Source organism: Arachis ipaensis, chromosome B6 (assembly GCF_059453495.1).
Source record: "Arachis ipaensis isolate K30076 ecotype BB chromosome B6, ASM5945349v1, whole genome shotgun sequence".
NCBI lineage: Eukaryota > Viridiplantae > Streptophyta > Magnoliopsida > Fabales > Fabaceae > Arachis > Arachis ipaensis.
Window position 1 is genome coordinate 143786112 of NC_142441.1, and position 23107 is coordinate 143809218.

Here is a 23107-nt window from a genome sequence, read left to right on the forward strand (position 1 = left end):
ACAATCTCACACATTAAACTGTTTCATTATTGATCAAATGACCAATATTTCCTTCAGGATCCTCAAAGAAATCTGACACATCATAATGAGTGGTGAAATTTTCAGTATCATTTGAAACAAAATTTGTTTCTTTTCCTTTGTCATCCTTTTTCAAAGATGCTTGGTAAATATCGACTAGGTGCCTTGGGGTACGACAAGTACGTGACCAATGGCCCTTTCCACCACAACGGAAATACTTATCCTCTGTTGATTTATTTTGCCCAGAATTTCTTTCTTTATCCCACTTCTGGTGAGATCCTCTATTGTGAACATAATTCATTTTCCTTCCATAAGTTTTCTTGTTACTAAAACCTTGTCATCTACCTCTTTTAGGGTAATGATATGCCACATTTACTTCAGGAAATGGGGCGGCGCCAGCTAGACGCGCTTCGTGATTCTTTAAGAGCACCTCATTGTTGCGTTCAGCAACAAGAAGGTAAGAAATTAACTCAAAATATTTTTTAAACCCTTTTTCTCGATACTGCCGCTGCAGGAGCACATTCGAGGCATGGAAGGTTGAGAAAGTTTTCTCCAACATATCATGATCAGTTATATTTTTTCACATAATTTCATTCGTGAAGTGATTCGAAATATTGCAGAATTATATTCATTTATGGATTTAAAATCCTGCAGACGCAAGTGCGTCCACTCATATCGTGCTTGAGGAAGTATCACCGTTTTTTTATGATTATACCTTTCTTCAAGGTCTTTCCAAAGATCTGCAGGATCTTTTAATATGAGATATTCATTTTTCAATCCTTCGTTAAGATGACAACGAAGAAAAATCATGACTTTGGCTTTATCCTTCTGGGATGCATTATTTTCAGCCTTAATGGTATCTCCAAGATCCATTGAATCAAAATGGATTTCAGCATCTAATATCCATGATAAATAATTGTTTCTAGATATATCAAGAGTATTGAATTCAAGATGAGAGAGCTTCGACATAATGAAAATTTTTACCTGAGTCTTCCTAAATTTTGGTCAGAGTCTCGTGCTGATAACGTATTGTAAAATAACTAAAATATGATAAATATAAATAAAGAAGTAGAAGTAGAAGATTCTAGTACCACAATTAATATAGAAATAATTAATATATTTATTAATATTATATAAAGAGAGAGAGAAGTATTCAGAATGCTTATAAAAGAAAGAGAGTGAAGATTGTTATTGTTGATGATATATTAATGGAGGCTTAACCTCCTATTTATACACACGAGAAGACTTCTTTTTCAACTCTCAATTAATGTCATTCACCATTGAGTAACTGAACCGTCCAAATATTAATGAGCATCCAACTCAACTCTCATACTTATCACAACAGAGGATATTATTCATTGGTCTTTTATAAGTTATAAGGAGTAGTTAGGTGTGGATCCCTTTTATTGTTGATGACAATGCCAAAAATGACAGGAGGATATTTATTAGTGTCCTTTGCTTTGGTTGCTTTCTTTTATTTGTTTTATTTTGATACTTTTTGTTATTTTCTTATGCTCCACTTGTTGTGTTGAACTATTTCTTTAAAAAGAAAAAAAAAACTAAAAGATGAATTTGAATAAATTTTCTTTGAGAGGTTTTAACGAATAATTGTCAATAAATACCCAATATATTTATCATTAGACAATCTTTTTTATTTTATTTTAGTCCCTTTTTTCTACTTGCCTGGCTGGCCGTGGCGAACTTAAATCATTTCAATAATTATTTAAAAAAAAAACATGATTATAAATAAACATTTCTAGTTTGTTTTAGCCATATACTCTACCAAACTAGACATGTATTTCAGCTTTGAAATAGAAGCAATAATTGTGTCTCATATAATAGCATTGCAACAAAATTGGCTGAGACAGGGGCAGTTGAATGAATGGGAGTTATGTGTATGAGTTAGTTGATAAAATTAGTGGTCATTTGTTACGTTTCAAGCAACCCAATTGAGAATCCATTTCACTATATATACAAATGCTGCAACACACATTGTTCTCCACACCTTCGATCTTCTCAACTTTGATCACTACTTGATCAATTAGCTCTCCAATATCATGGGGTTTCATCTCTTTCCCATTATTACATTTCTCATGGTAAGCTTAGGCATATAATTATTATTAGTACCTATCAATATATAATTAATAAATTAAGTTAATATTAATATGACTTTGTGAAATTTTGTTTTACTTTGAACCTTTTAGGTATTATAAACCACTAACCCATTATTCAAAGTCTATTTTAATCTGAAATTGCCTTTGCTATTATAATGGAAAATTGAGAATGAAGTTCTATTTCGAAATGCAGGCTTCACTAGTGGCAACTAATAATGCTGAATTGCCTCCTCAAATTTATTGGAAGTCCTTGCTCCCAGCAACTCCAATGCCAAAGGCAATTACCAATCTGCTACACCCTACAGGTCATATTGTACTTCAGAATTCGGATGGTGCCTTGTTCATTTTTCTTATGCTGAATATCATCACTTTTAATTGCTAACTTTAAATCTTTATCAACAAAATCGTCATCATTTAATTGGGAATGACAGATAAAAAAGATAAAAAAAAGCAACACTACTTTACTATATTACTTCATTTTCTTTTCCTAGAAGATTATAACTTAAAATGTCCTTGTAGTACATTTGTTATCTAGGCTGAGATTTTGAGATGAAAACATGAAATGCTTGTAGTACATTTGTTATCTAGGCTGAGATTTTGAGATGAAAACATGAAATGCTACTACCTCTCGGATTATACAACAATTTGTCCCATTAGATAAGTTAAAATCATGTTATATAACATAAATTCAACAAGTCGAGAAAATTATTCAAATTGTTAATCATTGAGTTCAAGTTGCCTTTTTGTTAGGAGGGTTTTGTTAGATAGAGAATGACTTTTGTAAATAATACGAACAATGTGCTTTAAAATTGACCAAATAAAGTAAAAAAACACTGCTTCCTAAATTACCTCAAAAACCCTAATATTAGCATATCCATCCGCACACTAGTGAGTGAATTGAACATTCATCAATTGTTAACTGGTAAATCGAATCAAGAGGAATAACCATTCAATTAAGAATAATCAACATAATCATATGCATACCTATTAAATTGAATATCCGGCATATTTATTGTTCACATTATTTATTATTTTCATTATCTCCTGTATTTTTTCTTTTCCTAAAAAAAAAAATACTTAGAGCTGACATTGACCGAATTTGAAAGGTTTGATGAATGAGAAATTCACCTCAGTGGGTTACGAAGGAGATGGCACCGACGTCAACGTTGGCGGAGGAAACGGAGGAGTCTCCGTGGGAGCTGGGAAAAGAGGAAAGCCAGTACACGTCGGCGTAGGGTACTCTCCATTTGACTATGTATATGCAGCTACAGAGACACAGTTACATCACGATCCCAACGTCGCGCTTTTCTTCTTAGAAGAGACCTTGCATCATGGATCACAGATCAACCTGCACTTCACCAAACCTTCCAATCTACCATCCTTCATTCCTCGCCGACTCGCAGATTCCATTCCCTTCGCGTCAGCCAAGGCGAAGGAAATATTCAAGAAATTATACATCAAACCAGATTCGGACGATGCCAAAAGCATGATAAATACAATAATCGGTTGCGAGAAGCCTGCGATCTCTGGAGAGGAAAAGCAATGCGTGAATTCTTTGGAGTCCATGGTTGATTTCTGCACTTCGAAGATTGGGAAAAATGTTGCGGCGGTTTCTACCGAAGTGAGCAAAGAAAGCGTTTTACAAAAGTATACGGTTACCACAGGAGTGAAGAAACTGGGAGAAAAGGAGGGAGTTGTGTGCCATTTACAGAATTACCCTTACGCGGTATTTTATTGTCATAAAACAGAGACCATTGAAACTTATTATGTGCCTTTGGAGGGTGCTGATGGGAGCAGAGTTAAAGCAATAGCGGTGTGCCATACTAACACATTGGGATGGAACCCAAAGCACTTGGCCTTCCAAGTTCTGAAAGTTGAGCCTGGAACTCTTCCAGTTTGTCACTTTCTTCCCGAGGACCATGTTGTTTGGGTTCCAAAGTAGAAAAAAACTCATGGATGTTTAATAACTACTTAGATTCATAATTGAACTGAAAGAACCGTTCCACTTCTACCTTTTTTTTTTTTAGTTTGTTGAACACTTCACTTTCTCTGTACATTGCAAAATCAATATCTAGGTATGGAGAGGAAAAAAAAGGACAATTAATTAAGATATAAGAATGGAGGAAGTGATAGTAACATTGTGTTCCTGTTGTAAACGGTTTATTTTACTGTTTTATTGATTCTGTATTTGCTTATGATGAATTGTGATGTAATACACACATTATATATATATCGAAGCCTTTTTTAGGCAAAAGATATGTTAAAAATGTATATCACGTTAAAGAGTGAACTAGCAAATAAAATTCTATAAAGATGCCACTGCCTATTTTAGTTAATGCGACCAAAGTGCATCAGGCAGCAGCATGAGTCTTCGGAAAAAGTTATAACCAACATGAAAATTTGAATTAAAGTCAGCACAGGATTTCTTAAATTCTTCCATGACGTTGTGCTCTTTGCTAGATCATGAATTGCTTAATTGACTGATCGGTTATCAGAGTTAATCCTCTCAATTGATTTTCACTTGACATTATGCTGGGTGAGAGTTTTACCATTGTTTGTTGACATGAAACTGTAGCCATTTTCTCTTATAAGGATACAAAAGGGGAGTGACTACATTGTCAATTTTCTTTCTTAAAAGAAGAGCGTTCTATTATGTACAGATTTCTTACAAAATTTTGTTTTTCCATCCTATATATGAAAAATTATTTAATGAATAATTGCAGCATTGCCACTTGTGATGCATTGGAACCCGTTTGCTATCTTCGAATTGAGAAATATGAAATCATGCCAGTATTTCTCGCTCTTAATCTGCAAAATAGAAGTAAAACCTCATCAGAATTAATAACCCTTTTGTTTGGCTGCCATGGTCGGCTGATGATTTCCCCCTCCATTCCAGACCTCCCTGAAAATTTAACAATGAAGGTGCCGCTCAATATAATTGAATACTTGCGACATCATGGACTATTCTGTTCGTAGTTCAGGATTCAGTGATGTGATTTTCGGCATTATCTTGAATTTATCTGTCCGGTGCAAATGCCTCCAAAGATCCCCATGTTCTCCCAACTTTGACTTTCGCACGAAGAGGAACTGCACCAGGGCACGGATAATCGTAAAGAATGAATGTGATTTTCACAAATGATAACAGAAACTTTCATCTACCCAAGTAAAGAAGAGAAAAGCATAAACACATACCAAGAAGTGAGACTGCATTCTCCATGCTTGTCTTTAACAGCGCGGCAGCTTCCCTTATCACCGAAGGATCAACTTCCAGCACTAACTCATCATGCACCTAGTTGTAAATCAATAAAGATTGAAATAAGCAAACACAATGGGGGTAAACAAGAGAAATAATAATAATAATAATAATAATAATAATAATAAAAAACCTGTAATGAAATTCGGCAACGATCTCTGAGCATGTGAAACTTGGTTGCCATAGAAGAACTAGAATCCGAACCATCAACACTGTCGACAATCACGGAGTAAATTCTTAGCATTGCAATCTTGATTATATCTGCAGCAGATCCCTTGAGGAACAGGGGAAAAAATATTAACACAAAGATCATCGAGCTCTGAAAAAAACATAATCCTACTCCGGATCCAGGATTGAAAATTTAAAGTATACCTGACAAATGGAATTCACAGCTTGCCTTTGAGCTTTTGATTTTTCTGTACTGTTGCCAAATTTTATTTTAGACAAAAATCGTTTTCTTCCCTTAAGAGTCTCGACATATCTGGATAGTGCATGAAGAAGCAAACCACAAAGTTATAGCCCAACAGTAACAGGTTTAGAAAGAATGCAGTTTATCCTATGTTTTTTTTTCCTGATGAAAAATAAAGCTAGCTATACGATAAAATACTAGCATAAATATGCTTAGTTTGCTCTATGGTTAGATACAGAAATCAGTAAATCATTTAAAATAATTAAATAGTTTCTATTTTCTAATACCTAAAACTATAATTTATGTCTACAAAGAAAAACAAATAAAAGTGTGGTTAGATAAGACACCATTTCATGAGACTACAATTTTTGGAAAACAATGTCATATGTTATCAGAGTTTATATGATCAAGGATTAAGAATTCAATGTTAATCCCTATTCTTCCATATAAAACTAGAATTCCACCTCTAGGTATGATGGAGTAAAGTACTATTCACACTTTAACCCTAAAAGGCAGTATACTAAAGCATATTAAGGGAGGCTTTGGTAAAACTTGTACTTTCAAAAGTTGCTCATCTTTCTTGGCTTTTCAAATATAGCTAACTAAAAGTTCTTAGATAAACAAAATTAGTGGCTTTCATTCAATAAGCATGAGTTACAACAATAGTATTTAGTGAACTTACTTTTAAATTAAAATAACTTTAATAGACATAAATGTAATAAATAGTAAGTCACCAAAAAGAAAATGTAATAAATAGTAAGAATAAATCTGGATATTCATTAATATATAAGATTATATTAGATTTTTAACTTTAAAAAGCACAAGCTATCTTTAAAATATATATATTTTTTTTGGAAAGCACAAGCACATTTCTAATAAACTTTACCAAACCACCCTAAATATAAAACTATTCATGAACATTCACAAAACATCTTAACCTTTCAGAAATTAATCGCAAGCGTAATCAATAATTGTTTGAACCAATTGGTGTCCTAAGCTTATTGCTTACCTCATCTTAGTCATTATAGCATTGCAGAAGGGATATGTCATTTAGGATATACAAAAGTGGGAAAAAGTCTCCTCACCCTTTGAGACGACAAGATGAAACAACTTCATTGAGCCAAGAAGCAACACCAGGAAAAGAGCTTTTGAAATAACTAATCTTTTCTGCAGCTTCATCAGAAGTGCAATCAAGGTGATCAGCAAGGCTATTGGCACCCATTCCATAAAGAATTCCATAAACCATCTTTTTAGTCTGATCTCTCTCATTGGAGCTGACAGAATCCTCTGCACACCCAATCCACCTTGCCGCTATCATTGTAAAGGCATCACCATCAGGCTTACTGAGAAGCTCAATGAGAGAAGAGTCTTTAGAGAAGTGTGCCATCACCCTCAATTCTATTTGAGAATAGTCTGCTGTTAACAGTAACCAGTTGTCCTGCAACAAACAAAATAAACAAATAAGAACACAACACAATCGCACAAGTATATCACACAAATACACTTTCCTAAACTTTAAAATGTTCCAAATAAGGTTTGTTGAAGAATAGCAGACTGCAACGGATATACATTGGGAGTTTTGGATGATAGGAAGAGAACCCCCGGGCGGGGCTGGGGTGGGGAGGGGGGGAGTTCACAAAATAGAAGGAAATCACTGTGATGGAAAGCACAATTTTCTTACTGTTCATTTATATAAAATAAAATAAATGAATGAAAGACAGAGAGGAAGTTTGTTAAGTGTCTATGTATCCAGCCATACTTTTGCTTCTCTTTATTTCCTCAAATTCAACATATGTTAAGCGTCATACTAAAAAGGAGGTTTGTCCTGCTATAAACGTGAATCAAATTTCAGTAGGGAACTTATTGTAGGTGTACAACATCGAAACACATTTTAATTTTTAACAATGCTGGTTGGCATGACAGAGATTGGGGAAACCATTCTACACTAATAACAAACTCATAAGAACTGGGCACAGCATAGAAAGAAAAACTACACTTGTCTTGAAATTTACTAACTAATCTTGCATTCAATAAAGACCCAGGTCCTATCACACACACATACACAACAACGACAACGACAACAACAAAGCACACACAGATACACAAAACGCAAATAAAACATAACCCAAGGTAAAGTTAAAGACCTGAGTAGGAATAAAGAAATCACGAGCATTAATGCTGTAATGATTTTCATCAGCATCTCCTTCGCTTTTATCCTCTTCCATTTTGAAGTCTACTGTATGTTCAACACACTGCATCGTTCATAAAGACAGTCCATAATATTAAATATAGCAAACAACAAGGGAAAAAAAGAAGAGGAAACTTGCAGATTAAGATCATATACCTGAAGATTAGGTTCCTCCATTGAAAGTCGACCAGTTGCTGTAGATGTCTGAAGCCAATGCCCATGTAATGTATACTTCTGTGTGCTTACCGATAGCCTAGCTAGAGAACAAATTGATCCAAGTGTAGTGTTCAAGAGCTTTGCCATTGTTCGATGCTCTTTAATGATTGGAACAATGGGATGTACATGCCTGAAAAATAATCATATTTTCTAGAATAATGTGCAAATATGAAATACAAAGAAATTTTAAATCAAAATACAGATATATTGGGAAATATATTTACAACATTTTTTGTACACCTTAAAGTGTACACATTTATTTTTGAGATAGTGGCTATAGTGCATTTATTGTCCAAAATTGGAAGGTGTACCGTGTACCAAAAAGATTGTGCAAATAACACATTTATATATTTAGCCTCCTACATATAATAAAAAATTCTGGTCTCTACAGCATAGGTATACTATAAATCAAATAACATACAAATCAAATAATCAACTCATGGAAATAATATGGGAAGGTTCATCATAATATTCCTAAAACTGAGATTAGAAATGCTCAAACTCAATGGGATATCACAGCCCCTTCAGAACCCACTTTGTCACCTTTTATTAACCCTCTTGCCTCTGCTCTAAAAATCAGCAGACCAAGAGTATCTACTACTAGGTGAACAAAAAGGGGGATAGGCAATCACCATGTCTCAGGTCCCTTTCACCACAAAACTATCACTTTGGCTAGCTATTGACAATCTCTTGTAAGACATCCAGAAATGCCTTTCTGTTGCAGAACTTTATCCAAGAAGCTCCAGCTAACCTTGTCAGAAGCTTTCTCAAAGTCTGACTTAAAAAGAATACATTCTTTTGATCTTCTCCTCATCATCCACCACTGAATTAAAATCAACATGCTAGCCAAGCACTTTGGTTGTCCAAAATAGCATCTCCGAGCATTTCACTCAAGTGGGTGGAAAACCTTTGTAATGATCTTGTACATGCTGGTTAAGAGGCTAATAGGTCGATAGTCCTTGACTCTAATCAACCTATCCTTAGGAATGAAGGTGATAAAAGTGGAATTCATGCTCTTCCTAATATTTCCATTCCTGTGAAATTCCTCAAACACCTCAAAAGATCATGCTTGATAACAATCCAACACACTTGAAAAAAACAGACAGTGAAACCATCAAGTCCAAGTGCCTTATCCTTATCCATGCTCCAAACAGCCTGTTTAATTTTCTCTAGATCAAAAGGTCTCTCTAGAAATGTTGTTTTGCCCTGGGGAATTACCAACCAATCTATCCTTGAAGAAAGGTCTAGATTTGTTTTCCTCATAGTAAAGCATCATAAAAAACCATGTTTGCTTCTGGAGCTTTTCTTCTTTCTATTTAGGTGCTCTTCTATTTCACTTTCTTCATAAATGACTAGTTTGAGTGTTTGAGGATGATGATGAATGCAGAAACATGGTGGGTGGTACGAACAAGAATGAAGAAGGTAATGAAAAATCAATGACTTTTCATGGAATATTTTATTTAATTCAAGTGTTGGTAACAATACCCTGCGGGTACTCAATTGAATTGTTTTTATTTAAGGTAGGAACCTGAATACAAATTTAAAACTATAGCAATTTATTTGAAATTTCAGTAAAAATATAAGAGCCTTAAGAAAAATCAAGTTAAAGATTGACATATTTTCTTACTTATGCATTACATCTGATCACACCCTGTCTACTTTAAAAGATACAGACTCCCTAAACGTTCATCTTTCATAAGATTTTTTTAAAAAATAAAAGAAAATACCCCTCCTTAATTTTCATCCAGACACATGGAGAATTCTCCAGACACAACAGTTATTTTCAATGATAACAGCAAATGCTACCAACATATCAACATAACCAAATCACCTAAATGGATCGAACTTGTCTTCTACATACCAAACCTACTATAAATATGTTTGTGCGGTATAACATCCTTCCATCCCACTTAAGTCAAACCATCAAAATCTGAAACATTTTAAAGATTTTCACGTATTATTTCTCTTGATCTTTCTCATCTCTAGTTATTTAGTATTTAGATACAGTCCGCCCGATAGTACTTAGCTTATACGTCCTTTTGTAAGGTTGAAAATCAAAGAGGAAAGAAAATCATTAAATATGAAACTGGAGGCATAGACATAAATTCGCAAACCCAAGGAAAGGTATTTGTTGCTCTTCTATTTATTTATTGAGTTTAATTTTAATGCACTGACAGTGTAAAGCATTTTACACAGTCGTGCAATCACATCTGTCCTTTTGGATGACCATTCATGCAATCAATGTGAAAAGTAGTTATTTTTATTGATATGGTGCTATGTAATTGGATGCACGTGTAAAATTACTTTACATTGACAATGCATCAAAATTAAATTCTTATTTATTATATAAACTACCTACTAAGTACTAACAAAAGCAACAGCAAAGTATTAGAAGTTATTGGAAGATTGCTTTTAATAACAATTAAAAGGAAAAAGAAAAACTTGCTGAATACCTTAATGCATCCAAGCATTGCTTGCCAGTACTTGCATGTTTTTTCCCCTTATTTCGGCCATCAGGAATAGGCAGCATCAAGTGTTCAAAGAGCACCTTTGCAATGTCTGCTGGCATATTCAATGAAAATGTAATCCCAGCCAGCTTATAAGCTTCCTTTTCAAGATACTTCAGCCTTTTCACCAACAATTTACGAGCCTGAATGCATCTCTCCAAGTCGACACCAATTCCCCATAGCTCCATGTCAGCAAGAACATTTACCTAAAGCAGCATCCATGTAGCATTACTCAGTGCATGTAAACATATAAAACAACTGAGAATATAAAACCATAAAAACAAACATCAAGGTAACTTGGTATAATTGTTCATAGTCTTAGTTTATAATTGTGACAGTACATATTATTTATAAATTTATATTGAGAAAATTTATGGGAAAAAATAAAGCAAGCCAATTCTAAATAACATCCTTCTTATCACTGCATTGAATGTTTGTAAAAGCATCTTGCTGCCAAACTTCAAATAATCAAAATGGCCTGAAAATAACATACCTTTATACATTCCAAATAAAAGCTAATATCAACTATTTCATCACCTTTTTTACTTTTATGGCTTTTATTTAAGCTTTCAAGCAAATTAAAAACGAGATTAATTCATCGTTTAGTATTTAGCAGCTAAATCACCTTATATGATACACTGCAAGGATATGCAAATCTAATGCTAATCTTTCTATGATATTTCACCAAATATAAGGAGAAAGTCCATCAGAGTCAGCATGTAGAACCACACAAAAATGTTAACTATACAATTAAGAAATTAAAATATTTAAGTCATTTAGTGAATTTCATATACAGTTAATCTCAGTTTTCAATGGAATAGATTGGTTAACATGTTGATAATTGTTCATAAGTTCATTGCATAGTTAGCATTTCCAGAAAACCCAAATTGGAATAAATTTACTACACCGTTGACAGAACAACACCAATAAATGAACATTTGAGTTATACAAATATACAAAATCAACAAGCTATATAAAATCTTTTGTCTTGCTTGCTGAAGGAATTCATATTTTCAATATCTATATATATAACCAAAACAAAATTTCCAACATGAGAAAGGACCAAGATGTCTTTACATGAGAAAGTTTTACATGTCTATGCATATGTCCAAGAAAGGTCCTAACCCCTAAATGAATCCAGCACTTGTTCGATATAGTTTACAATTTTTTTTATGCATCAAATGTGCAATGCATGAATTTATAATTTATTTTAATGCATACATCCTACAATAAACAAGTTGCTAATTTTAGTGTCAACACACATCAGAATAAAAACACACTTCATTAAGTAATAAAGTTAATGAAGTCTAGAGAAGTGTTGGCTAGTTAGAACAGTAGAGCCAGCTAGGATAGGACAGCTATAAGTTAATTACAGCTTCCATATCTAACTTAAGTATGAAAGCACTATTCTGCCCTTTGGACTAGCTTATGCAGAATCCTATCCCACATTGTATATAAACACAGATCAGTGCTAAGCTCAATCATAATACAGAGTACACATTTCTGAACTTTCTCTCTTCTCTTTGAATTCTCTCGTGTCTCAAACTGTATTATTAAAATTAAAAAATTACTTAAAATCTTACCAAAGGGATTTCTATTCTCATAAGCACTTCAACAAGTTCTTCAGAAACAAGTAATTTCCAAAGAACAGAACATAATGCTCTTGTTTGAGCAACCCGTCGGCAGCAACCATTATGTGCAGCTCTTCGCATCTGATTCTTCCACCTGCCACTCTGATTAGCAGCTGCAGCATCCTCAGAGGATAACCTCTTCTTTACCTCCTAAAATATCAACATAAATACTTAACTCTAAACGACCTAATATCTCCTACAATAACACAAAACATAGTCACATATGTACAAGTATCCATGCAATTCGAATATTTACATTACCTTCTCCAGGTTTGGATTTGAGCTCCTCTCTTCATCAGGCCACAGTATCCAAGTCACAATACACATGTCAATTACATCTTTAATGAGGACACGTGGTAGCAATACATATGAACTATCTACAATTTCAAAGTCTTCATTATTTCCGAGATTGTAAGAGCAACCAAACCTCTGAAGTGAAACTGCAGGCTTTTTTAAAACCTGAATTTGAATCTTCAAATTCCAAGTGAACTTTTTGACATCTCTTTTTCCTAATATTTTACTAATCCTGCTCCATCTATCCTTGGCAATCTCCAAATCATGCTTAGAATTAGAAGATGAAACTTTCAGCTTGTGACTGCATGCACTCAAGGATAAACTGTCATCGCTTTTACCCATAGACAACAAAATATCCCTGGGAAGGTTAATGTAGTATACAGGAGAGCATTCCCAACAGATGGCTATGCCATGTATTTCAAAAGGAGCAGGAGAGTGTAGTTCCAATCGTTTGATATAGTGGATATCAAAGTAGAACTCTGGCAAAGTTTCCCATAGATCCAGAAATGAATCAATCCCACCAGGACTACTACCTGCATTAATGGGACCTCTCTGGGTGGAACTTTCCATATTTCCACTTGCTAAAATTCTACTATGATGTTGGTCCTCTGAACCACGAGCTAGGCACCCATCATGTATGACGGTGGTATCAGTTGGATTCTGTAACTGATCAGAGAGAGTGGGCAGGTATACATTCTTGGTAGGGTCAAAAGTAGCATTGGGCTCATTTCTTATAGATCCAATAACTGGAGCTTCAGAATTTTCAGTAGACAAATTAAATGGAACCTCACTGATTGGTTTTCCTTTCAGATAAACTAGAGCATCATTTTCAGAATCTTGTCTCTGTCTTGCTAAAGCAACTTCATTAGAACTATCATTGTGGACTGCATCAACAAAACTATGACTAGTGTGAGCTGTGTCACTTCCAGAGTTACTTCCAGCTTCTTTCTTGGTAGAATCAGAAGCAGCAGTAAATATGGGAGGAGCAAACTGTGGGACATCATATCCAAGTGACTTATATGCTGAGAAAGCAGCAACCCTTGCCTCATCAGCTTTATCAAGAACAATCTTTCGAGCACCATTCTTGATCTTCTTCGCCACACCAAATTGTAAACTCCGTTTCGCAGAACCTTCCAAAATAAACAAAATTAAATCTCGTTGTCAAAATAGAGTCTAGATTGTCTCCACAGACATCAAAGATTTATGGAATGAATTGAAGCAATAAATTAAAGTCAAGTAGAAACTATAACAAGAATTGAAGATAAACTCAAAGAAATAAAAAATATAGCGCAGTGCTAACAGACTCAATTGAAAAAGTTATCAAGAAATATCGACAAACAAGAGGTCCCTATAAGATGTTAATCCAATTATTTTAATGCCATTTTAACCATATGTGATTTTTCATGTAATAAAGCACCAAAAAGGTTATCTCAATCTTTTAAACATAAAAACAAATAAATAAATAAATTCACTAATAAAAATTTTTGAAGATGACCTTCTGTTGCCCATGATGACGATTCAAAAAGCGCCTTAACTATTTCCGGTACCGAAGCTTCAGCAATTGCAAGAGGTGTTCGTAAACCTGCTTTATAGAGTGCTCTAGCTCGAGAACCCTACAAATTGAATGGTAAACAAGGCAAAGCAATGAGCTCTATCACAAGCCTATACTAAGAACAAGACATAAACTATTTGATGGAGTATGCTAGAGTGATAGCATTCGACTGCACCTACTTTAACATAGGGAATGGCAGTAAGCTCTACAATCTCTGCTCTGACTCCAAATGACACACGATTCTGAAATTTAGCAACTAAGCCTTCAAGATCATGCCAGCCAAGCCTCTCACAGAATGCAGAAACCATAGATGCAAACCTTCCAGCATTCTCTTGCAAGGCTTGAACCATTCCTCTGGCAACTTTATATGCTTCACAAACCTCGCCCACAGGAGTTTCCTTTAAAAAAGCACATTCATTCAAGGAATGATTTAATCACTAGAAAAATATTATAGATTAAATAAAGAGGAAAAGAAAGATATTGTTAAAGCAATTGTTAAAACAAAAGTTTAAATATTGTTAGAACTACAACAGTAAGCAGAACAAAATTTTATGACACTATCCTTTAAATATTGTTTACTTTCGCTTAACAGCAATGCTTTGCTTTTTCCGTTACCCCTTGACTTCCTTTAGGATCTAATTTACTTTCATGGCTTCTCTTTGTTACTTTCAGGAATTTTCCATAATTGGACATGCAAAAGGGTACTGTGTTAACACCTTGAGTTCTTGTTCTAACTGAGAAGGATTCCTTCTTACTTTTCTATCTTTTTTTCCTAATGGCATCCATCTTTGGAAAAACATAAGAAAAAAAATACAAATAGTGATATTTTAATCCACACAACAGGAAAAAGCACCTGAACTAGCAGTGACAAAATAAGAGCAACATAGAATCGTCTACAAACACGAAGTGTTTGATCATCTGAGAGTGCAGTTGCATCAGAGATCCCGAGTTGATTTCCTCGTTTATTGTTTATCCCTCTTGTACTGTCACTTGACTTGTTATAAGAACGTATAGGTGCCCCATGTGCCATACGCATCAAGAATGGTTCCGTCACACCTACTCGATTACCAACTGACTGCAAAAAGTAAAATAAATAACGAAATAAAAACTAAAAAAATCAATGATAATCAACAGGTGTTACAAATATGCTAAAGCTTCCATAGAACAGTTATGTCAAAACTACAAACATAAAGTTACTCCAAATTGATCTCCCTTGACATTTAAAGACAATTCAAACAATACACTTTGCACAGCATACTAGAATAACAGACATAGAGCTCTGACTTCAAATTTTACCATTTCATTGTTCATTTATATAGTTTGGACACTTTCCGTACTATAAATTTATTTCTTCTGCAAAGATAGGTTATATTGAATATCTGATGAAATCCAAGCAGCTCCAAAAGTCTTTCTGAAAAGCAACATGGGAAGTTACATCATGAACTATGTGATGGCTGTATTTTCTAGAAGAAACCAACCTGGTCAAGTGGAGACAATTTCACAAATCGCTCATAGTACAATTCCCAATCTGGCTCAACATCAACATTGATTGGAGTGACCAAGTAAACTAAGTGCAGGTCAGATGCGAGGACAAATCCTTCCCTAGCCCTTGAAAGGTCAGCGAGCACAATCTAAGATCAACCATACATAACAGGTTAATGCCAATGATAAACATAACTTTTAAAACTTCCCCAAATTATCCACCTAAATATTAAGCCATCCCCAGAATAAGAAGAACCAAAGAGAACAAACAGAACAGTGAAAATAAAAGTAAACAGAAACATTTACAAGTGATTCTTCTGGAGAGAGAGAGCTGCCAAATGATGCACGTCCAAGAGGTGTTGTACTGTAAAGTTTAGTGTCTTCATTCCATTCAAGAAACTTTCTTTGGCACAACCAGCGGAGGGATTCTTGTGCAGACTTTACCACATCTTGGAATGGTTTTGTGGAGTTCAAAAGAGTACATCTAACGTAGCGATGAACATCACTAGCTGTTTGAACTATTCCACCAGCCACAACTTCTAAGATTGCATGAGTCATTCCATTCACATCTTCAGATAAACAGGAATGTAATGGTGGACAGTTTTCATTAAGAAGCCCCATAACTCTTTTTACCTCTTCTGGTTTGCAGATAAGTACCTATGAAGATCAAAATCATTTGACACATTCAACTAATCAATTAAGTATAACAAAACAGTGCAATCAATGTAACATGAATATGCCCACATACATATAAATTATAATTAATTAAACTATAACATGCATGTGAAAAGCATAACCAAGTAGAAGCAAACAATATGCATATGGAATTATTGAATATGTTAAGTACAACAAGAGAAGAAATAAATAAAGATGATAATGAGTCAAAATACATAAAAGTACATCATATCAATCAGCCTAAAAGCAAAACACAAACACTACCCATATAATAGTTGAAAGTGTAACAGAAAAGGGCATACACTTTCTCCTTTTGTATCAATTCCAGTACGACCAGCACGACCAGCCATCTGTTTGTACCTCGTCCCATCTATAAAATCACGACCAATTCTAGGCTGGCGGAAAATAACCCTCCTAGCTGGCAGATTAACCCCAGCCGCTAAGGTTGATGTGGCAGTTAAAACACGTAAAAGTCCTTTTCGGTAACAGGTTTCAATTATCTCTCTTTCCTCAACCTGAGAACAGTGAAAATGGTCTAGGACTTGAGAAATAGGTGAAATATTCTGCCACAAATTCATTCTATATACCATACGTAAAGTTCAGGTCAAATGAGGAATTCTACTAAATTGAGTTTGCACTAACAATGTTAGCGGAAGCTATAAACAAAGAAGAAATAAAAGAATTACCGTGAGGCCAGCATGGTGAAATGCAACACCCGAAGGAAGGGTTTCCTCTAATATGGGATCCAACCCAGCAGGACACTTTCTCAACGAGTCGATAGCAGAAGTAATATCAGCAAACTCACAGTCGTTCTCCTGAATATTAGCAATAAAGCTTTTAAGGAACTTTCCAACATGCCTTGCTGTCGATTCACAACCCTTTCGACTAGAGCAAAATATTAAGACTGATTGTCCCTCTTGAACAACCTGAAAGCATATTAATTGTTGATAATTATTCAGGGTTCACTACAGAGTGTATACATTGCAGTTAAGACTCTAAAGCACCCACCTCATTACAAAGCTCAACAACATGATCCGGATCTTTACCACCAAGATCAGCTGCCTTTGAGATTGTTCTAGAAAGTTCCATACTCTTGTCATATATGGAATTACCAACTTTTATATATTCTTCTAAAGGAACTGGCCGGAATTCTGTCTGGTATAGTGCTGCCTTAAGGTAAAATTTGCAACAATCGAATTAAAAGAAAATCACCAGAAGAAAAGGTGCTTATACTGATATGACAATGTTGAAAGCTTCATTTATCATTTTGGAAACCAAATTATCTAGCACAGTAATACTTGTACCTCAGATAGAGTCTACAAATTATGATTCAAAGAATTCCCTGAAGTTTCATATTGTCTTTTGAATTAAAAATCATGAACTACAAGATAGATTCCTCTTAGGATTTGCCTTGCTGATGCTGAGTTTCTTCAATTTCATGTCAATGTTCATCAGCAGTGCATTTTGGTGGGGAAGAAAGTGAAAACCAATAAAATCCTATTTTCTATTTTTACTTTTTCATTTCAAACAAACCTAAAACCAGAGAACATTAGAAAATAGAATGGAAAATGTTTGCGCAGACCAAACATGCCCTAAATGAATTACTTCACAACCAGAATATTAATTTAGTGTGATATCAACATAGGAAGAAGATCGTCGTCAAAAAGCTTAGGAAGATAATCCAGTGCAAATCCCCAGTTCACCACCCCCTGTTCCTCCCCCCAGCAGGGCAACAACTCCCTAATTCTCTATTTATTTCCACCTTTATTCATTATATCCATGCACTCTAGTATTGTCTAGGTTCCTAACACAGTCAGGTGGGATCAAAGTTTTCTGAAAGATAAATACCAATATGTATGTTATGCAGATCATGTCTGAACAGATTGAAGTCCAATAATTGCTACTTTTTGGACTTATTTTAGGTTAAAAATGGAAAAAAAATAATACATGCTATTCTTATGTTTGTTAATGAAGCATTTGTTATGTATGGAAATAAATAATGTTTGAAATACTCCATACTTGAAGCCAGTCAGCAACTGCTGCAACATTTGGCATTGTTGCACTCATTCCAACAATTTGCAGACCTTGAGCAGGATCAGATTTGTCGCTGCTTCCACCTGAACTTTCTCCTTCACTTGATTTTGAAATACCTTCCCCTGCCGCATAACGAAGTTTTGTCAACATGAGTTCCAGAAGATAACCTCTATTTGCATCACCAACCTGTTAAAAGACATAAGCAACAAAACACTATGAGAACTGTCTAAGTGTACCATTTTGCATGTAATAGAATTCCCATCTCCTAAACATGTAACTAAAAAGTTAATGAGTGACAATACCATATGCAACTCATCTATCACAATAATTCCCATCTCTGATAAACGGCCCTCTTCCAATAATCTATTGATTAAGGAGTTTGCCTTCTCTATCGTGCAAACAGCCACAGAAGTGTCTTTAGGAAGTGTTCCACCACCTTGGTTCCCAAAATAACTACGAACATATTTACCAAGTGGCTCAAGAAGACGTTCAAGGTGTTCTGCCTGTGAACCAAATTGACATCTAAGTGTAAATTTTGAGCTGTTGAAATATGGAAGTTCATAAGCACATCCACAACCTGAATCGTATTTTTAAAAATATAAATAAATGAAAAATTAAAAAATTAAACAGAAGAGAACAAAAAGTGCACCTTTTCAGCACAGATTGACACATATGGAAGAACAAGTATTGCCATTTTATCGGTAGATATCACCCTCCGCAGCATTAAAATCTCAGCAACAATACTCTTACCAGCACTGTGGCAACAAGAAAATCATTTCATACATGTTTCCCTCAAAAGGAAGACATATAAAGGTAAAATGAGAAGGATATAGAGAAAACAAAACAAACAAATCAAATTTATAAAGGAAAATATAGATAGACAGGAATTTCAATAGTGTAAAAGATGATAAATAACATGATGCAGGTATAGAAGAAATGATATAGATCTTGAGCAACGATATACACAGAAGTATAAAATAATATATTGATTCAGTCAGACATTCAACACAAGAAAAGTAATATAATATGAAATAAAACATTTATTGATTAAATATGCTTCTTTTTCCAGATGTCATTACAAAAGTATAAGGCTGTAAGTGATCTTAGTATTTCTGACCAAACTCAAGAATAGCATTCTATCTAATGAAATCCTGAAGGTGGAAGACGAAACAAATGCAAACATGTTCCTCAAATTCGTGACCCTTGGCACATTATCATTAAACCCTTTACATAAATGAATAGGGCATAAATATAACAGGGTGCTGTAAGGTCCCACATTGAGGAAGTGCAACTATGTTAATTCTGCATGGTTGTATACCCTAGTTATGGCTGATTAAGTAACTACTTGGGTATTTCCCCTTATTGAGCCTGTGTGCTCGCACACGCACATGCACAAGTACATACACACAAACAAGCACTCACTATAGATACATTTGCATGCTCTTGTCCTGATATCATTGTTTTTCAATACTATCCAAATTATCTGTTCCTTCCAGACACGTTTTACAGAAATATCCAGTTGCATAAGAGAGTACCTTGTAGAAGCACAATATACAAGATTTCTTCTCTGAAGGACACCATCCACCCGAAGACAGTCAACCTAATAGATAGAAAGATAAATAGAAAGTTCCAATAAACTTATATATGCCAGAACAAAAGGTTTTCGAAGTAAATAATTTTTAAGATCAGATTGTAATGTTAAACACAGCCATATTTCAAGTTCTCATATCCAACTAAATTTACACTGTTTTCACACCTGGTTAATCACATAAATATTTATACCAAATTATGTTTATTTGACAGATAACAAGTACCAAGTATTTTCCCCTGGTACCAAAAAAGAGGCCCGACTAGTTACAAATTTGAACATCATTAATTCCTATCAAAAGAAAACATCCATTAACCACATATATCATAAATTATGTCACAATAATAACCAAACAATATGACTAACGGGAAATTTGCACATCGTTAGAGCAGCTTAGACAGGGTGGATAGAGCAAGCTTAGAAAGGGTGGATACTTTTGGTGTAAAATCAGAACCCACTAAACACTAAGCCAACAACTTGAACAAAAGTTAAGACACATTAATAGAAAGAAAGAAATGGGAAAAAAAAGTGTAAAACAAATAGCAGCCAGTACCCAGTAGTGCAATACATCTGGATAGAAGAGCATAAAATCAGTTTTATAGAAAAAATAATGTGTAGCAAATTGTTATAATAAAAGGCAACTAACCTGCCATTCATAAAGCTTTGAGATTCCTTTCTTTCTATATATACTGCATATTTCAGGTGGAAGCCAGCTGTTTAGCTCTAAATGATTCTTAAACGACAGACTACTTGACGGAGTACAAGCTTCATCAGATTTATGTGTATTAACTGCCATTGCAACCTCATTGAGGGGTGAATTAAATGTCATACTAATATTATCCTGACTTGAAAAATTCATTCTTTTGCATACTGCATCTACTAAAGGCTTCTCCTTCCCTTCATCAATCTTTTGATATCTATGATCTGTTACAGAACCACACTCATACTGTCTACCACCCTCACAAGTAACATTAGTCAGATTACCAACACCACGATCTTGCAGGGTACTTTCACCCAAAATATTATCCTCAAATGAAAAATCAAAATGCTTCACAGGAAGAACAGAGACTTCTTTCTTGGAATCTTTGGTGTGCATCCCCGCTTCCCCCTTCCAAAATCTGCTTTTGCATTGATCCATTACTTCCCTCAGCTTTCCATCATGACTTTGTAAATTAGATGAATTCTCCATTTCATGTTGCTCATCCACCACATTAATCTTGTGCATAACAATAGAAGAATCATTAGTCACAGGAACACACAAACCATCAGCAACTTGAATCGCTTCATTCCAAAAAGCTGAGCCAGGTGAAAAACTTGAGCTTCCACGTGTTGACTTTGGAGTCTCCTTGACACATGCTTTGACAACCAAGGATCCTGGTGTATTAAATTCAGCAGGATTCATACTTGAAGTAGGTGTATGGGTACATTTTCGAAGGCTCGGGTCACTACCAACAACACCAGAACAGATTTCTTTAGGAATATCATCACTAGAGATGTTTTCACTACCATAATGTGGCTCACTAGTGGGGTCCTCACACTTCTCCGCCAAGCTAATATTTTTATCTACTAATGTAAGAGAACAATGTCTGGTATGAGTATCTTCTTTCATTTCCGACGACAAACGAATCTGGTCTACTCCACTGCAAGCAGCATAGTTCAAATTATATAAGAAACAGGAATTGATAGTTTAAAATAAATAAATAAAATAGAGGTAGTAGAAAAACCTGCAACAACAAAACCCATGCTTGCACATATCCACAGCAAAGTGCAAACAGATGACCGTACCAATCATGACAGAGCCAACATGATCTAATTGGTCAAAATTATAGAGGAACGTACCTGCAATACAAGGACAGAAACTCTGCTGCAAATCGTTTGGCATCCAAGTTTGGCACACCCATTCCCATACCACTCCATCCTTTTTCCTGGCCAGGGTCTCCAACCACCATGCAACTCACCTTCGATGATTCATCCATTAGTCCTGAAGGCAAAGCTTGTGCCAGCTCATTCCCTTGGGCCGACAAAACAGGCAGCTTACTGTGCTCATAGTCAATACAACTACTAACATCTAAAGCTAAATTTCTCTTAACCGAATGCTGCCTAACCAAAGACTCGCCAACCGGGGTGGCCACATTGGACAACCTGGCAGCATGGCAATCATCTTGTGAAGAAACCAAGTAACTGTCCAAAGTTCCTTTGGCACTAGGAGACCCATCAACCCCATGATTCTTTTCACCTTTCTCAGATCTCCCAGGCATAGAAGCAGGCGACACCGCAGCCGCTTTCCTTTTCTTCGAAGGATAAAACTGTATCATGCAAAAACTCAGTCACCAATACCAGTGAGAAACAGAACAATCCATAGATTCTCTAAATTCAAACCAAACCAAAAAAAAAAAAAAGCAATAACCATCGTAAGTCATGCTCAAGAAACAAACTAGGCATAAGGGAAAAGTAAACTGTTTTCGCTAATTACCAAAGGAAAATGAGAGATTGTCGGTGATATGGAAGAAACAAAACAAATCAGATTCTAGTAGTTATTTTTCGTTCTTTTCAGAGTGAAATGTGAAGAAAGAACAAAAATGAGTATGAACGGCGTTGTTTAGGGTTGGGAGTGAAATTGAGGAGGACCTGATCAATGCGATTGCGAGGAGAACCAGAATCCATGGTAGAAGAGGAGGACTTTCACGGTTTCCAGAACTCGAGATCCTTCTTCTTCTTACTCGTCTACTTCAGTCTGCCCTAATCGCGAGAACCATGAAAGGTTGGAGTCCTTTTCATGGCGGAGTGCCTGCCTGAAATGGCAGTGGCGAAGCGGAGTGTGGAAATGGAAGTGGCGCTGATAACTTCAAATTGAAATTGAAATTTGTAGGAACTGTGGTGGCCCATGAAAACTTGTGTTTTATTTTTCCATAACTCTTGTAGTTAAAAAGTTTTTCTTGGACGGGGTTAAAAAGCTTGAATTTATGGAGTTTTAGACAAATCTATTATATCAATTATCTATTATATTTATTAATTTTACAACCAAAATATATTGAATTACTCTCTTATTTATCTATCTATTCTTAATATATAAATAAAAGTAGATGAATAACTTTATCCACATTATTTTTAAGACATCTTTTTTCTTCTACTAATGACATGTCAAC

The 23107-nt window shown here is 35.0% G+C and overlaps 2 protein-coding genes across 3 annotated transcripts; one reads left to right on the forward strand and one right to left on the reverse strand.

Annotated features, from left to right (window-relative positions):
- Positions 1-1963: 1963 nt before the first annotated feature.
- Positions 1964-4415, forward strand: LOC107605177 (BURP domain protein RD22). Its single transcript, XM_016306955.3, has 3 exons — positions 1964-2114; positions 2326-2437; positions 3239-4415. The coding sequence occupies exons 1-3, from the start codon at positions 2076-2078 to the stop codon at positions 4072-4074; spliced, it is 987 nt and encodes a 328-aa protein (XP_016162441.1). The 5' UTR covers positions 1964-2075; the 3' UTR covers positions 4075-4415.
- A 205-nt stretch (positions 4416-4620) lies between these two features.
- On the reverse strand, positions 4621-22845 carry LOC107647534 (MUS308 and mammalian DNA polymerase-like protein). 2 transcript variants are annotated; one of them, XM_088491325.1, is made up of 25 exons: positions 22590-22845; positions 21801-22267; positions 20608-21601; positions 19909-19973; positions 19023-19128; positions 18676-18876; positions 18359-18559; positions 17348-17509; positions 17026-17265; positions 16642-16854; positions 15971-16321; positions 15661-15813; positions 15036-15257; positions 14362-14580; positions 14126-14243; positions 12598-13760; positions 12289-12486; positions 10652-10911; positions 8139-8328; positions 7939-8046; positions 6880-7232; positions 5758-5866; positions 5519-5659; positions 5325-5421; positions 4621-5219 (listed from the first exon to the last, which is right to left on the reverse strand). In XM_088491325.1, the coding sequence occupies exons 1-25, from the start codon at positions 22623-22625 to the stop codon at positions 5149-5151; spliced, it is 6438 nt and encodes a 2145-aa protein (XP_088347451.1). In that variant the 5' UTR covers positions 22626-22845; the 3' UTR covers positions 4621-5148. The 2 variants fall into 2 exon arrangements, 1 of the variants encoding a protein (XP_088347451.1); XR_015885982.1 differs by lacking the exons at positions 4621-5219; positions 5325-5421; positions 5519-5659 and having other exon boundaries at positions 5763-5866; positions 6804-7232.
- Positions 22846-23107: the final 262 nt, after the last annotated feature.

Coding starts and splice junctions, on each gene's coding strand:
- LOC107605177 (XM_016306955.3), top strand. CDS start 2,076: ATGGGGTTTCATCTCTTTCCCATTATTACATTTCTCATG. Junction 2,115..2,325: donor CCATTATTACATTTCTCATG/GTAAGCTTAGGC, acceptor TTCGAAATGCAG/GCTTCACTAGTGGCAACTAA. Junction 2,438..3,238: donor CAATCTGCTACACCCTACAG/GTCATATTGTAC, acceptor CGAATTTGAAAG/GTTTGATGAATGAGAAATTC.
- LOC107647534 (XM_088491325.1), bottom strand. CDS start 22,625: ATGGATTCTGGTTCTCCTCGCAATCGCATTGATCAG. Junction 18,877..19,022: donor TGTCAATCTGTGCTGAAAAG/GTGCACTTTTTG, acceptor TTTGGTTCACAG/GCAGAACACCTTGAACGTCT. Junction 13,761..14,125: donor GTCATCATGGGCAACAGAAG/GTCATCTTCAAA, acceptor TTATTTTGGAAG/GTTCTGCGAAACGGAGTTTA.